This window comes from Vombatus ursinus, unplaced genomic scaffold (assembly GCF_900497805.2).
Source record: "Vombatus ursinus unplaced genomic scaffold, bare-nosed wombat genome assembly UNPS02014801.1, whole genome shotgun sequence".
NCBI classification, from domain to species: Eukaryota; Metazoa; Chordata; class Mammalia; order Diprotodontia; family Vombatidae; genus Vombatus; species Vombatus ursinus.
In genome coordinates this window covers 1,627,985-1,644,050 of record NW_020954579.1, presented here as the reverse complement: position 1 = coordinate 1,644,050, position 16,066 = coordinate 1,627,985, and the positions used below count along the sequence as shown (strand labels likewise).

At 43.1% G+C, this 16,066-nt stretch overlaps 1 protein-coding gene across 4 annotated transcripts in view; it reads left to right on the top strand.

Annotated features, from left to right (window-relative positions):
• Window positions 1-16,066, top strand: part of GRB7 (growth factor receptor bound protein 7) — a 34,710-nt gene that overhangs the window by 14,365 nt on the left and 4,279 nt on the right. For all 4 annotated transcript variants that reach the window (XM_027872621.1, XM_027872620.1, XM_027872622.1 and 1 more), the window contains exons 2-11: window positions 10,718-10,874; window positions 11,003-11,153; window positions 11,427-11,583; window positions 12,895-13,016; window positions 13,235-13,312; window positions 13,667-13,804; window positions 14,189-14,299; window positions 14,648-14,743; window positions 15,001-15,081; window positions 15,261-15,377. In XM_027872621.1, the coding sequence (XP_027728422.1) occupies window positions 10,723-10,874; window positions 11,003-11,153; window positions 11,427-11,583; window positions 12,895-13,016; window positions 13,235-13,312; window positions 13,667-13,804; window positions 14,189-14,299; window positions 14,648-14,743; window positions 15,001-15,081; window positions 15,261-15,377 (1,203 nt within the window). In that variant the 5' untranslated portion in view covers window positions 10,718-10,722. The remainder of the gene's footprint in view (window positions 1-10,717; window positions 10,875-11,002; window positions 11,154-11,426; window positions 11,584-12,894; window positions 13,017-13,234; window positions 13,313-13,666; window positions 13,805-14,188; window positions 14,300-14,647; window positions 14,744-15,000; window positions 15,082-15,260; window positions 15,378-16,066) is intronic.

Sequence of the window (16,066 nt, the reverse complement as noted above, 5' to 3'; positions counted from 1 at the left end):
CTTCCTACTTCTTTGGGGTGGCCAGGGAACAGTCTTATACTTATTCCTGAAGGTCATGGACTGCTTTTTTTTTTTTAAGTTTTTGAGTTTTAATTTTTCTCCCCCTTCTTCCTACCTCCCTCCCTAAGACAGCTCGAAATCTGATATAGGCTATACATATATATTCCTATTAAACATATTTTCACATTAGTGATGTTATAGGTAAGAATTAGAACCAATAGGAGGAACCAGAAAGAGGAAATAAAACACAACAGAAGAAAAAAAATAACAAATAGTATACTTCAATCTGCTTTCAAACTCCATAGCTCTTTCTTTGGATGTGGATAGCATTTTCACATTTTCATTCATTTTCTTTGGAGATGTCTTAGATCCTTGTATTGCTGAGAAGGGTTAAGTCTATCAATATTAGTCATAGCACAACATGGCTGTTACTGTGTACAATGTTTTCTTGGTTCTGCTCACTTCACTCAGCATCAGACCATACAAGTCTTTCCAGGTTTTTCTGAAGTCAGCCTGTTCATCATTTCTTATAGCACAGTAGTATTCCATTACATTCATATACCACAACTTGTTCAGTCATTCCCCAATTGATGGGCATCTTCTCAATTTCCAGTTCTTTGCTACCACAGAAAGAGCTGCTATAAATATGTTTGTACATGTAGGTCTTTTTCCCATTTGTGTGATCTCTTTGGGATATAGCCCTAGAAGTGCTAGCTGGGTCAAAGGGTATGCACATTTTTATAGCCCTTTGGGCATAGTTACAAATTGCTCTCCAAAATGGTTGGAATGGACTGCTTTTTTGACTATGTTTCTGAGATCTCTCATTGGGGCAGTAGTTATAAGCATGGCAAAGCAAGTAGAAGTGCTCAGTGCATAGCAGACACTTAATGAAGCTTGTGGACTTAACTTGAAGCATGGGGAAGAGTGTTGGGGGTTTGGTGGGATCCTAGGACTTCTTACCAATGGCTTTCAGTTTGGATTAGACTGGGCTCTACTCAGGTTGGATGCTGATTGGTTGCTCTGCCTCCCAGTCTGATCCAGCCCTCCTGCTGCCTTTGACCCCACAGAGATTGGCACCATCCAGTAGCCAGTTGGTAGACTGGAAGCTCCTAGCAACTAATAGCATAGGTTTTTAATCTGGGGTCCAGTAGATTTCAGAGAGTCCGAGAACTTGGGTTGGAAAAGAATTATATCTTTACTTTTCCTACCAATCTCTAACTGAAAGTTATCATTTCCTTCAGTTATTTAAAAACATTCTGAAAAGAGGTCCATAAGCTTCCCCAGATTGCCAAAAATGTCCATGACATAAAAAAAGGTTAAGAACCTTGTATCTGAGATTTCCCTGCCCTTATCTCCAAAATGTTGCTAGATGTTTCTCAGTCTTTGGCTGCTGTGCCAGCAAGGGTCTCTCCAACAGTCCCAATACTTCAACGTCATTTGCTACTCACCTACCTGGTATGTAGTTGCCCAGGCCTCACCTGTCATCAGCCAAACTTCCCCCCTAATCAATCAGCAAATATTTATTAAGCCCTTACTGTATGCCAGGTACTGTGCTAGGTACTGGGGATTCAAATGCAAAGAGTGGAAATATACTTCTCAAATGGCGAAAAAGTCTAGCTCAAATCCCCCAGGCCAATAGGAAGAAAAGATATACTAATTTGGCATACCCGTGTACTGCCTTGCTCTGTCGTCTTAACTGGCCTGTCCCAGAGTGACTTCTTACTGTTTGAGGTTTCTATAAGGAGGTGGGGAGATGGGAGTGAGGGACTAGCCTGCTTCTCCTTGATGGACAAAAAGAAAACATGGTGATAACCTAAACTGCTCCACCAAAAGGCTTTGGGTTCTAGAGCAGATATGATAGTCTAGAACTGACAAAAGGACCCCCTAGGGACGTAGTACCCATGGCATGTGTACTCTAGCATAAGTACCAGACATACTACTCCAAGCTCTCATTTTAACTTTTGGTTTTGAGTGTGTTTCTTATATAGAATAGATTGTTGGGTTTTGTTTTTTATTATGTTTTTCTGCCTTCCTCAGTTTTACAGGTGGTTTCTCCCCCTGCCTCTGTATTAAACTTTTACTGATAAAGTTTTTAAAAAAAACTTCTTTCTGGACAATCGTGAGGTTCCTGAGGTTCCCTTCTCCTCCCCTTGTGTTTTAATGACCTCCACCTGTCATCCCCGGGTAATAACAAGAAATGCCAAATTCCCCTCCTCCTTTTTTCTCTAGGGTATCTTTGCCCAAGCAAGCCCAGAACTTGATTTTCTTTATTCCTTCAATGAGTCTTAGACAAGGTGGGACTCCTGAAGGAACAACAGTTTTTGCTCTACTTTTCAGGATGTAAGCACTGAATCTATATCCACCCCTTTTAGCTGTTCAAACTTGTTTACCTTTCTTAAGTTTCCTTTGTTTGCTTTGCTTATGTTTAAAAACTCCTGCCCAGCCTTGGTTTTCTCGACACAAATGCTTAAAAGTCATCGATTCTGTTAGAAGTTTCTTTTTTCTATAGGATTAATTTCAACTTCACAGAATGTATTTTTCTTGGGTGCCAGCCATTTTCTCTTACTTTTTGGTATGTTGTATTGCAGTCATTTTTTTCCTTCCTTGTTGATGAGAATTCTTGTGCTATCCTCACTAGAGGCAAGTGACTTTTCACCCCTTGACCACTTGCAGTCTTTTCTCTTTGACCCAGGAGTTCTAGAACTTGATGATCACATTTCTCGATGAGTTAAATTTGGAATTCCTCTCTTGTCTTGACCTGTGGATTTTCTTTTTTGTAATAGTCAAGTGATATGAATTTACACAGTGTCCATGTCAAAGCACATCTCTTTCTGCACCTTAAGTCCACTATTTCTCTTAGGAGATGTGTAATGTGCTTCATCCAAGTTCCTCTGGAGACATAGTTGATCATTGCTTTGATTGGCATTCTTAAGTTTTTCAAATTTTTTTTTCTTTACAGTGTTGTTGCCCTCTTATAAATTGATCTCCTGGTTCTGCTCACTTCACTCAACAATTGGTTCATACAATCCAGGATTCTCTGAAATAATCTCTTTTACCGTTTCTTACAACACAATAATATTTCAGAACATTTACATAACACAGTTTGTCCAGCCATTTGACCTGTGGATTCTATTGATCCATACTTTACTCTGGTTCCAATACTTACAGGCAATTTTCTTTTATTACTTCTTGAAATGTGGTCATCAGATGTCTTTTTTTGTTTTATATTCTTCTGGGAGGTCAATGATTCTTAGATTATTTCTTTCTCAACTTTGTTTTTCAGTTGCTAGCTTTTTTGTGTGTGATGATTTATTACATGTTCTTCCATGTATCTTGTCTTTTGTCTTTGACTGACTCTGTTCCATCTCTAATTTATACCTCATTCCCATCCTTCTCCCCCTGTAACCTGTCCCTCCCTCCACTACTTCAGATCTATCTGCCTCTTTCACTGTGTCTTTTGGAGTTCTCACTCTATGATTAACAAGCTTCCTTTTTAAAATTTCTCTTTCTGTCTTTTAGGACTTACTGACACCTGGCTCGATTCAGATGACACAGCATTCCTGGCTGTCCTTTCCAGCCCTCATTACATTGTTTCTCATACCCTCTGACTCACTGGTATTGGTAGGAGAGACAGAATATTCCTTGTTCCTCATTGACAAGTTCAAGTATATGACCATCCCTATGTGCAGCTGAGGTGGAAAGGAGGAGTAGGTCATGTAGGTTGAGTAGATTGACACTTCCTGACTCTCCCTCTACCACTCTGAAGCCTCTCATTTGAAGTTCACACTATCCAAAGTTATCCAGGATTCAAATCCTGGTGGTTTTTACCCACCAGCCCCCATGATGTTTTCCCTCCTTTCTGAATAAGTTCAATGCCTGATTTATATTCTCTCTTTCCATCCTAATTCCTACCTCTATACTTTTGTTGTTATTGTTGAGTCATTTCAGTCATGTTTAACTCTCTGTGACTCCATTTTGGGGTTTTCTTGACAAAGATACTGAACTGGTTTTTCCTTTACTTCTCCAGCTCCTTTTACAGATGAGGAAACTGAGGCAAACCGGGTTATGTGACTTGTCCAGGGTCACACAGCTAGGTTGTCTGAGGTTGGATTTCAACTCAGGTCCTCTTGACTCCAGAGCCAGCACTCTAGCTGGCTTCATACTAGGGACTTCAATGTACACATTGATGTTTTCTCAAATACCTCAAATTCATAGTGTGTAAATTTTTCTCAACCTCCATGAACCTACTCCTCTTTTCTACCTCAACTACACACAGAGACATCCATACCCTTGAACTTGGCCATGGTTCACAAGTGTTCCTATCTCCATGTTCAAGAACTGTGGGGGCAGCTAGGTGGTGCAGTGGATAGAACACTGACCCTGGAGTCAGGAGGATCTGAGTTCAAATCCGGTCTCAGGCCAGATACTTGACACTTACTAGCTGTGTGACCCTGGGCAAGTCACTTAACTCCAATTGCCTCACCAAAAAAAAAAATGCTTGTTCCCTCCCTGCTTCCTTTCTCTCCTCAAGCTTTACATGGTATCCCTACTGTCACCCTCTCATCTGAGGAATTTACTTCATATGTCAATGAAAAATATTAGACCATTTGCCAAGAGCTCCCTCTTCTCTCTTCCTCCTCATCTCATACTCCTCTAATTTCATCTTCTCACTATCTCTTTCTTCCTAACAGTCACTGATGAAGTAGCCCTCCTTCTTGCCAACAACAACCCCCCCAACATGTACCCTTGATCCTATTCCCTCCCATATTCTTCAGCAAATTATACCCGCTACATCCCCATTCTCTAGTCTTCCTTCTTTTCTTTTCAGTTAGTTCCTTTCTTGCTGTCTATGAACACAGCCATATCCCCATCCCTAAAACATGCTCACTAGACCTTACCATCTCCATTAGCTTTAGCCATATATCTCTTACCCCATATGCCCTCTGTCTTTTTTTTTTTAGCATGTAGTATTTTGTTTTTTCCCAATTACTTGTAAAGACAATTTTAAATATTCATTTTTGAAAATTTGTGAGTTCCAAATTTTCTCCTTCCCTCCCCCTTCCCTAAAAAGGTAAGACTTTTAAATGAGTTCTATATGTTATGCTCCCTGTCTTCTTTATCTAAATTCCTGGAAAAAGCCATCTACACTTGGTGCCATTGCTTCCTCTCCTTAAAATTTCTGCTAAAGTCTCTGTGATCTGACCACACATGTATAACCTATGTCAAATTGCTTGCCTTCTTAATGGGAGGGAGAGAATTTGGAACTCAAAATTTGAAAAAACGAATGTTAAAATTGTTTTTATGTAAAATCGGGAAAAAATATTAAATAAAAATGTAAAAAAGTCTCTGCAATCTGTTTCCTTCATTCAACTGAAACTATGTTCTCCAGAGTTCCAAATCTAATGGTCCTTTCTCAGTCATCATCTTTGAACTCTCTGCAGCACTGGACACTGTGGACCACTTTCTCCTCCTCGAGACTTTCTCCTGTGGGTCTTCGTGGTGCTACGCTCGCTTGTTCTTCTCCTACCTGCCCAATGATGTTTCCCTTTCAGTCTCCTTTGCTTTATCTGTGTCCATGGCATGACTGTTGGTCCCCCCCTTCTCCCCCACCCCCATTGCCAAGTTCTGCCCTGGGCTTTCTTCTCTCTTTTCTCCATATTCTCTTACTTGATGACATCACCCATAAATCCAATTATAGTTACCATGCTGATAATTATCAGACCTATAGCGCTATTCCCAGTCTCTCTTCTGAGTCATGCATCACCACCTATTTACTGGACAGTTCCAACAGGATGTCTTATAGGCATCACAAACTCAACATATCCAAAACAGAATTAATTATCTTTACCTCCATACCCACCTCTCTTCCCAACTCCCCTGTTAACCGTCAAGGGAATCATCATCTTTCCAGGCACTTAGGTTTGCCACCTGAGTTTCATCTCCAACTCCTCTTTCTCACTTACTCCCCTTGTCCGTCAGTGGGCAGATCTTCTTTTATTGTTCTCCATAGCATCTCCAGCATCTGTCCCCTTCTCTTCACTCATACACCCACCACTCTAATTTAGGCTCTTCAGCTTATCATCTGAGCTTTTGTAGTATTTTTTTTTTGAGGCAATTGGGGTTAAGTCATTTGCCCAGGGTCACACAGCTAGTAACCATCTGAGGTCAGATTTGAATTCAGGTCCTCCAGACTCGAGAGTCGATGCTCTATCCACTATGTCACCTAGCTGCCCCCTAATATCCTTCTAATTGGTCTCCCTGCCTCAAAGCCCTTCCCACTCCAATTCATCTGGTCATACAAACATCAAAGTGATTTTTACTAAAATGTAAATCTGATCATGTCACCCTGCAATAAAATCCAGTAGCTCCCTCAAACCTAGAATCAAATATAAACTTCTCTGTTTAGCATTTAAAGCTTTTTATAACCTGGTCCCTTCTTACCTTTCCAGTCTTATTACATATTTCTTCCCTCCCTGCTCTATGGTTCTGTCATTCTAGCTTATTTGCTGTTCCTTACACATGACACTGTCTCCCACCTCCACACCTTTGCACTGATTGCCTCCCATGTACAGAATGCAGTCCCCTCTTAACCTCTGACTCTTAGATTCTGGCTTCCTTCAAGACTGCTTAAATACTACCATCTTTACTAGGCCTTTTTCCAGTCTCCCAAAGCTGTTGCTGCCTTCTCCACTGAGGTTATCTTCCATCTAGTCTGGTTATCCTCCCTCAGATACTCACTTGTATATATTTTTGCATGTTATCTCTTGCCATTAGAATGTAAGCTTCTTGAGGGCAGGGAATGGTTTTGTTTTTTCTTTGTTTTCTAAGCCCTTAGCATAGTCCTTGGCATATAGTAAATACTTAATGAATGCTTGTTAATTGATTTACCCTCCCCATTTCTCAAATTCTTCATTGTTGTTCAAAAAGACTCCACTACATTCACATAATACAATTTTTCCTGCCATTCTTTGGTCTCTAGGCATCTACCTAGTTTCTAATATTTTGCTACCACAAACAGAATTGCTGTGCATATTTTGTTGTACAAGGGATCTTTTTTATTTTTCCCCATCATTGACCTCTGTGCCAAAGGCAATGTAAAACACATTTGTGGACATGGCCAGTGTAGGAATTTGTTTTGCTTGACTATGCACATTTGTTACAAAGGTTTGTTTTTTGTTTTTTCAATTGGGGGATGGGTTGGGAGGGAGAGAGAGAGAGAGAGAGAGAGAGAGAGAGAGAGAGAATAAATGCAGCTAGATAAATGCAGGTAAAGGGCTGAGCCTGGAGTCAGGAAGACCTGAATTCAAAAGTGGCCTCAGATACTTAACTAGCTGTGTGGCCCTGGCCAAGACACTTAACCTCTGCCTGCCTCAGTTTCCTCAACTGTCAGATGGGGATCATAATAGCACCTACCTCCCAGGATGGTTACAAATGAAATAATATTTGTAAAGCATTTTGTACACCTTAAAGTACCATGTAAATGTTAGCTATTTTTATAATCAATGTTTATTAATTGAAAAAAATTAAATAATTTTTTAAAGGCTATTATGACTTGCGTAATTCCAAGTTGTTTTCCAGAATGTTTGGGCCATATCTTAGTGTGTCTCTTTCCCCATGACCCCTCTAATACTGACAGTTGCTCTTATTTATCTTCTTTGCCAACCGCTGGGCTTGGGTGAAATGCTGAGTTGTTTTAATGTACCCTTCTCTTATCTCTAGTGATTTGGAGATTTCTTTTGTGTGGTAGTTGATAGTTGGCAGGATTTTTTTTTTTAAAGAACTTTAAAACTATGTCTCTATTATATGTCTTGGATATTGACTTTTATCAAAGATATTTGATGTGAACATTCTTTTTTTTCCCAATGGACAGTTTCTCTTAATCTCCTTATTTTGGGTCCCCTTAGTATTTCTTCATTGTCTTGAGTTCTCCTTTGCTCCTTCATTTCATCAGACCTTTGGTTGCCTTTTTTTCTTTTTTTTTTTGGTCTGGACTTTCTAGTGAAACTTGCTTCCTTTTCTCCAACCAGTTATTATCTGTTGTTGTTGTGCCATTTCAGCTGTGTCCAATCCTTCGTGACCCCAGTTGGGGTTTTCTTGGCAAAGATACTGGAGTAGTTTGCCATTTTCTACTCCAGCTCATTTTACAGATGAGGAAACTGAGGCAAACAGCGTTAAAGTGACTTGTCTAGGATCACACAGCTAGTAAGTGTTGGGGGCCAGATTTGAACTGAGGAAGATGAGTCTTCCTGACTCCAGGCCTGGTGGTCTGTGCACCATGGCGCCACCTAGCTGCCCCTGTTGTCTATCTACTCCATCTATTTCTAGCATCAGGGAAGCTAGACTCATGTAGAGTTTCTCATTCATCTGTCTTGCTGGAAATTCCCTTTTTCACTCTTTTTCCAAGATTTCTTCTCTCACTCTGTTCTCTCTTCTAATTCCTCTGCTCACACTGTTCTTCAACAATCCATTCCTACCCATTTTGTTCCCCCCAAATTCTCTCCCAGAAATATTTTAAACTCTTACTTTTTTCACTACCCTGTCCTCATCTATTTTTATTCCCCCTTGAACACTTAGCTGTTAGGGTGAGAGGGCAGTGTAGTGTAATGGATAGCGCTGGATCTGGAGACATTGGGGGATTGGGGGGGTAGAAACAGACATTTATTGAGCACTTACTATGTGCTGGGTTCTGTGATGCTATGGAAAGGAACATTTTACAAACGTTTTCTTATTCAATCCTCACAACAATCCTGGGAGGTAGGTGCTATTACTATCCTTCTTTTACAGTTGCAGAAATTGAGGCAGATAGAGGTTAAGTGACTTGTCCACAAAATATCTGAGGCTGGAATTGAACTTAGTCTTTCCTGACTCCAGCTCCAGTGCTCAATCCACAATGGCACCAGCTGCCTCTAGATGCATAGGTTGTAGATCGAGAGCCAGAAAACATCTAGTACAACTCATTTTTACAGATAGAAAGCTGAAGTTCAGGGAGGTTAAATGTCTTGTTCAAGGTCATCAAGCATCAGAGGCAGGATATGAACCAGAAGTCCTTAGTTCAGTGGTGCTCTGGGAAATATTCACAGGTTCTCTGTGGGTAAAAATGTATGCAGGACACACATTCAATCTCAATCTTCATTATTACGATTTTCTCCATCACTTTCTTAAATCTACAGATCAACAAAACAATAAATCAAGGCCTGATTTGTAGCCTTTGACAATGCCTGGGGTGTAATACTCACTGAAAATTTAATAATGAGCTTTCGAGAGCCAGTTCTAGCTAGCTCCAGCACATCTAGGTTCAAATGTCATCTCATAGACTTGTGATTAAAGACAAGGCACTTAGTTAACCTCCCAGAGCCTCAGTTTTCTCATCTGGAACATAGGGAGGAGGAGTATATACTTTATACCTTCTCGCTCACAGGGTTGTTGTGAAGAAAGTGCCTTGCAAGCCTTAAATTGGTATGTCACTGAGTTGTTTTTTTAAAAATACTTTTATTTCTTACATTACGTATTTCCCGATTACTTGTAAAAATTTTTTAACAATAATTTAAAATAGTATTTTATTTTTCCTAATTACATGTAAAGACAATTTTAAACTTTTATTTAAAAATTTTTTTGAGTTCCAAATTTTCTCACTCCCTTCCCTCCCCACTCCCTAAAAAGGTAAGAATTTTAAATAGGTTTAACAATCATTAAAAATTTTTTGATTTCCAAATTCTGTCCCTCCCTCCTGCCCCTCCCTCCTCCTTAAGAAGGAAAGCACTTTGATATAGATTATACATATGAGGTCATGCCATACATATGTCCATATTAGCCATGTTGCAAATGAAAACACAATAAAATAAAACAACAAAAGTAAAGAAAAATTTAAAAAGTATGCTTCATATGCACTCAGAGTTCATCGAGTTCTCTCTCCGGAGGTGGATAGCATTTTTCCATCATGGGTCCTTTGGAATTGTCTTGGATCATTGTATTGCTGAGAATTACTAAATCTTTCCCAGTTGATCATCGTACAATATTGCTGTTACTGTGTATAGTTTTTTCCTGGTTCTGCTCACTTCACTTTACATGAATTCACACAAGTCTTTCAGGTTTTTCTGAAACCATCCAGCTCATCATTTCCTATAGCACATTAGTATACTGTCACAATCATATACCACGACTTGTTCAGCCATTCCCCAATTGATGGGCATCCCCTCAATTTCCAATTCTTTGCCACCACATAAAGAGCTGCTATAAATACTTTTTACAAATAGGTCCTTTGTCCCTCCCCTTTGATCTCTTTGGGATACAGACCTAGTAGAGCTATTGCTGGGTCAAAGGATATGCACAGTTTTATAGCCCTTTGGACTTAGTTCCAAATTGCTCTCCAGAATGGTCGTATCAGTTTCCATGAATTGTTACGTGTGAGGGTGGAACAAGGCTTGGTTTGTAGAATCATAGATATGGAGCTAGAAAAGAACTCGTACGTCATCTAGTCCAGGACTTCTTAAACTTCTTCCACTTGTGACCCTTTCAGTACTCCTTAAACTGTGAGTTGAGACCCAATCCAATCCTTTCATTTTACAGATGGGGAGACTGAGGCCAGATTAAGGAACATGCCAGAAGTCTCACTAGTACTAAGTGTCAGAGGCTGGAATGAGGTCGTATCCTGTCTTTTCTTTTTACTGTACCACATTGACTTCCTCAACTCTGTTTTTCCCCTCTCTCCTAATTCCAGATGTTATGGACCTGGATCTTTCTCTGCCCCACCTCACCAACTCCTCAGATGATCCAAGCTCTGAGCCTGGGACCCCTCCTGGAACCCCCCCGAGGTCTGATGCTCATCTTCCTGGGGAACTGAAGAGATCCCAGCCCCTTTCCATCCAGGCCAGCAGGTATGAGAAGGACTAGATAGGGAAATGGGATTATCTAGGCAGAGGGGGGCGCGGCATAGCCATGGTAAGGGGAGAAAAGACAAGCATGTTATCCACCCCGGCCTTAGCTTGACTTTTTCTTTCTATAGGAAACTTAGGGAGGAAGAGCTGCGATCCTCGTCTCTGCCTGCTATTCCTAACCCTTTTCCTGAGCTCTGCAGCCCTCCTTCTCAGTCACCCATCCTTGGAGGCCCCTCCTCAGGGCGGGGGTTCCTCTCAAGAGATAGCAGTGTCCCCCATGTGAGTTACTCTGGGACAAGAAATGGGAGGGTGCTGGGGAAAGGAAGGGTGGACACACTGGAGATGGGGGTTTTTGTAGAATGCTAGATGGGTGGAGGATGTCCCTCTTCCCCTAGGACAGCCTTATTAGGGGGAAGGAGAGTTAGGGTTACCCTCTCTGGGAACAGAATTGCCTGCTTCCAGTAATCTTAATATTTTAGCCAGGGAGCACTAAATCAGGCAGGTGTTGAACCATTGAGCACTTCTGGATTCTTGTTCTGGGTGGCGGGGCAGGTGGTGAAAGTGTACAATGAAGACGAGACATGCCGGTCCGTGGAGGTGGCGGCAGATGCCACAGCCCGACACGTGTGTGAAATGTTGGTGCAGCGGGCACATGCCCTGAGCGATGAGAGTTGGGGGCTGGTTGAGTGCCATCCCAACCTGGCATTGGGTGAGTGAAGGGACCCTGGTGTGGGGGAGTGAGTGGGGCTGGTTTTACCCATGTCTGTGGGAAGGGGTAGAAAGAGTCACTATTGGGTTCTCAGGACCACGGGAATATTGCTCCATTCCTCCCCCCTCCCATGCGTGTTGGGCATCCTTATCATATTTTGTTAGTGTTTGTCTCATAGGCAAAAGACACAGGTGTTCAGCAGATACATCATTTGTGTCAAGCTTAGCTTGTATGGCACATGGGAATAGGAATGATTTTGGGAGCAGTGTTGTCTCTGAAGTTAGAGGACCTGCATTCCAATCCCACCTCTGATACTTACTGTGTGACCTAGAGCAGGTCACAACCTTCCTGCCTCAATTTCCTCCACTATGAAATGAGAGGCTTGGATTAGATGATCTCTGAGGTCCCTTTCAACTCTAGTCTAGGAGCCTATGATCTGTTAAAAAGTATGGGCCCCAGAGTTCCCCAACCCACCCCTAGAGACTTGGATTTGGGGTTAGGAAAAAATTCAAATCCTCTGTCAGATATTCCCTAGTTGTTTGACCCTGGACAAGTCACTTAATTACTCTGTGTTAGAGAGTTTGAACTTGGTGGCTTCTAAGATCCCTTTTAGTCCTACATTTATGAACCTATGATCCTATCTCAGACACTTAGCTAGCTGTGGGATCCTGGGCCAGTCACTTAACCACTATGATTCCCCAGTTTCCTTATCTGTAAAATGAGGATAGTAATACAGATGGATATCTGTAGCTCTCCCTCTCTCAGAGGGTTGTTATAAGGACCAGACGAGTATACATACATATAGATAGATAGATAGAGATAGATATTTAGATATGTATATATTGATATATATATATAGAAAGATATAGATGCACACATATATTTATGCATGTATATACATATATGTCATTATGTCTTTATATATACATACATATATAAACACACACATATATACATATGTGGATATGTATGCATAAAGTTGTTCAGTTGTTTCAGTCATGTCCAACTCTTCATGAGCCCCTTTGGGGTTTTCTTAGCAAAGATACCATTTCCTTCTCCAGCTCATTTGACAGATGAGGAACAGAGGCAAATAGGGTTAAGTGACTTGCCCTGGGTCACACAACTAGTAAGTGTCTGAGGACAGATTTGAACTTAGGAAGATGAGTTTTTCTAACTCCAAGCCCAGTACTCTGTGCACTATGGTGCCACCTAGTGGCCTATATGTATATATGTATGTATATACACATTTGTGCACACATACACATACAAAATGCATAGAGCTCTTCAAAGTTGTTGTTTTTGTGTTTCCAGAGAGGGGACTGGAGGATCATGAGTCAGTGGTAGAGGTGCAAGCTGCCTGGCCTGTCGGGGGAGACAGTCGTTTTGTCTTTCGAAAAAACTTTGCCAAATATGAACTGTTTAAGAGCTCCCCAGTGAGTAAGCATGTGTATATGTGTGTGTGTGTATTTACAGCTGGGGGAGGGGAGGAGGAGACATGGCGGATTATGGGATAGGGGGTTCAGAAGGTTTCCACCCATCTGCCACTATTTGACTAAGGGCCCAGGGTGGAAGGAGGGGAGGGTAGGGGTAGATGATAAGAGGTGTGTCCTTCTCCCCTTCCTGACCTCTCTTTCCCTGTCCTCTCACTCAGCACTCCCTCTTCCCAGAGGTAATGGTCTCCAGCTGTCTAGATACCAACACTCACATGACCCATGATGAGCTCATCCAGGTGAGGGATCCTTCCTCCCCCTTCCGTCAGGTCTCTTTCCTTCCTCCGGCTCTTCTCATCTTTATCCTTCCCCACAAAGGCCCTCTTCTTGCCCCTTTCTAAAATTCCTTCCTATCAACTGGCATATGACTAGGCTACTCAGTGGACTTGAAGTCAGAGAGCGCTGAGTTCAAATCCTGCTTCAGACCCTCACTAGTTGTGCGACCCTGTGCAAGTCACTTAACCCTATGCCTCAGTTTCCTCATCTGTAGGAAAAGGGGGAGGGTCCCTGGACTTAATGGCCTTCTAAGGTCCCTTCCAGCTTCATATCTCTGATCCTATGGGATCATCTCAAATTAACCTTCTTTCTCCCAGAACTTCCTGAATGCAGGTAGCTTCCCTGAAATCCAGGGTTTCCTCCAGCTCCGGGGATCAGGACGCAAGCTCTGGAAACGTTTCTATTGCATCCTGCGCCGCTCTGGCCTCTACTGTTCCACCAAAGGCACCTCCAAGGTTGGCACCCTCTACAGACACCCACCCTCTGCAGGACTCCCAAGCTGGCCCCTTCCAGAGAGCCCTGTCTCAGGGATACCCAAGGAATGCCCCTCTACCTCTTTGGGATTCACAGTTATTAGACCCCGTAGCCTCACAAAGGCAACTGAGGCAGGAGGGGCTCATCTGTGACTGTGCCTCGAAGGCAGAACAAGTCTTGGACTTAAGATTCCACCCCATCAAAGACCCCCAGGCCCTCCCTAGCACTTGCCCCTGGGATTCTTTCTTCTTCCCCCCAACACCCTCCCCCACACCCAGGCAACCTGACCTGATCCTTTCTTCCAGTTCAGATCTCTTCTCTTCATTACTATTCTAGCCTAAAATACCTGTCTTCCTTCTACCTAGGACCCCCGACATCTACAGTATGTGGCTGATATAAATGAATCCAATGTGTATCTAGTGACCCAGGGCAGAAAGCTCTATGGGACGCCCACTGATTTTGGCTTTTGTGTCAAGGTGAGAGACCCTTGACCCTAACACCCCAGGGCTCTGATGCCTGACTGGTTTTTGGCCCTGATCCCAATCCTGGTTGCTAGTTCCTCTGGTCCATTATCTCCTTAGCTCCTTAATTCCCCAGAATTTCCAGTGAACCCTAACAATAGAACTTCACCGCCCTACAATTCTCCAGTGCCATTCATTTCTTTTTTCCTTTAACCCTCAGAGTCCCCAATTCTTGCTCAGGCGTAGAGAGAGGTTGGGAGAAAAAGGAAGGGGCATTTTTGGTTCACTTAGGTCTCCTTGTTGCCTAGTGGGTAGGAGGGAAGAAGCAGGACTCTGGCCGCTAATGAGTTCTTCCCTCTTCAGCCTAACAAACTGCGCAGCCCAAAGGGGCTTCGGGTCTTCTGCAGCGAAGATGAACGGAGCCGCAGCTGCTGGGTGGCTGCCTTCCGTCTCTTCAAGGTACTTGAAATCACTAGGGGGAAAGTGATGACCTGGACACCAGCCAGGACCCCAAACGTTGGCTTCTAGCCTGGACAGAGGAGGGAAGAGGGAAGGCCCCCAGGAGTTCCAGTCTGATGGGGGAGACCCAGTACCTGGCCTCAGGGCACTCCCAGTCTGATGGGGGAGACCAGTCCATGCTCTCAGCCAGATAGGCAGGACACAGTGTCTTCCCTAAAAGAGCTTCCAGTGAGGTCCCTCTCCTATTATCTCCCCAGTACGGAATGCAACTTTACAAGAATTATCAGCAGATGCAATCCCGACGAATTCGCCCATCCTGGTTTGGTACTACGCCTCTGGTGAGTGCTTCTTAATGCTGACACACTTTCTGTGTCCCCATACTTCTGCCCCAGACCACCGGTAAGGGTGGCTGAATCCCTCTCTTGGCCCCACCCATCCCAGGGGCTCCATGTTTTTACTCAGATCTCTCTCTCTATCTTCCTCTCTTCCTCTCTCTCTCCTCTCCTTCCTGCCCCAGAGGAGCGTCTCAGACAATACTTTGGTGGCCATGGATTTCTCTGGTCGTGCTGGACGGGTCATTGAGAATCCCAGAGAGGCTCTGAGTGCAGCACTGGAAGAAGCCCAAGCCTGGAGGGTGAGAACAGAAGGTGGGGAGAGGAGGGAGGCAGCAGGTGCAGAGGGCCTAGGAATTGGAAGGGGTTCTTTAAAGGCACTAGCCTGGACCAAAGGTGCCTGGGCCTTCATACCCATAAGTCAAGGACTAGTGATTTTTGCCTGGTCAGAGCTCTGTTCACCAAGACATATTATACACAACAGCCATTTTAGCCCTTGGCTTGAGGCTCAGAGCTTGGGACACTTTCCCAGGCTCATTTAGTGAGTAAATATTAGAATCACCTCCCCCCCTTCCCCTTTAAGAGCATTGTCTTCTCCCATTAGAATATAAACTCCTTGAGGATAAGAACTGTTCTGCTTGCTTATATTTGTAGCCCCAGCATTTAGCCTAGTGCCTGCCCATGATTCTGGGGGCTTAATAAATGCTTGTGCTCTCTCTGTCTTTCTCCTCTCTCTCACTTTTTCTCCTCCTTCCTCTCTCCCTGCTCTCTTTCTCTGCCTGCTTTCTCCTCTCCCTCTCTTCCCCCTCCTTCCCTTTCACTCCCTTATCAGAGACTGGTTGTAAAAATTCTTTCCAGGGGCAGCTAGGTGGCACAGTGGATAGAGCACCAGCCCTGGAGTCAGGAAGACCTGAATTCAAATGCGGCCTCAGACACATAACGTTTACTATAGCTGTGTGACTCTGGGCAAATCACTTAACCCCATTGCCTA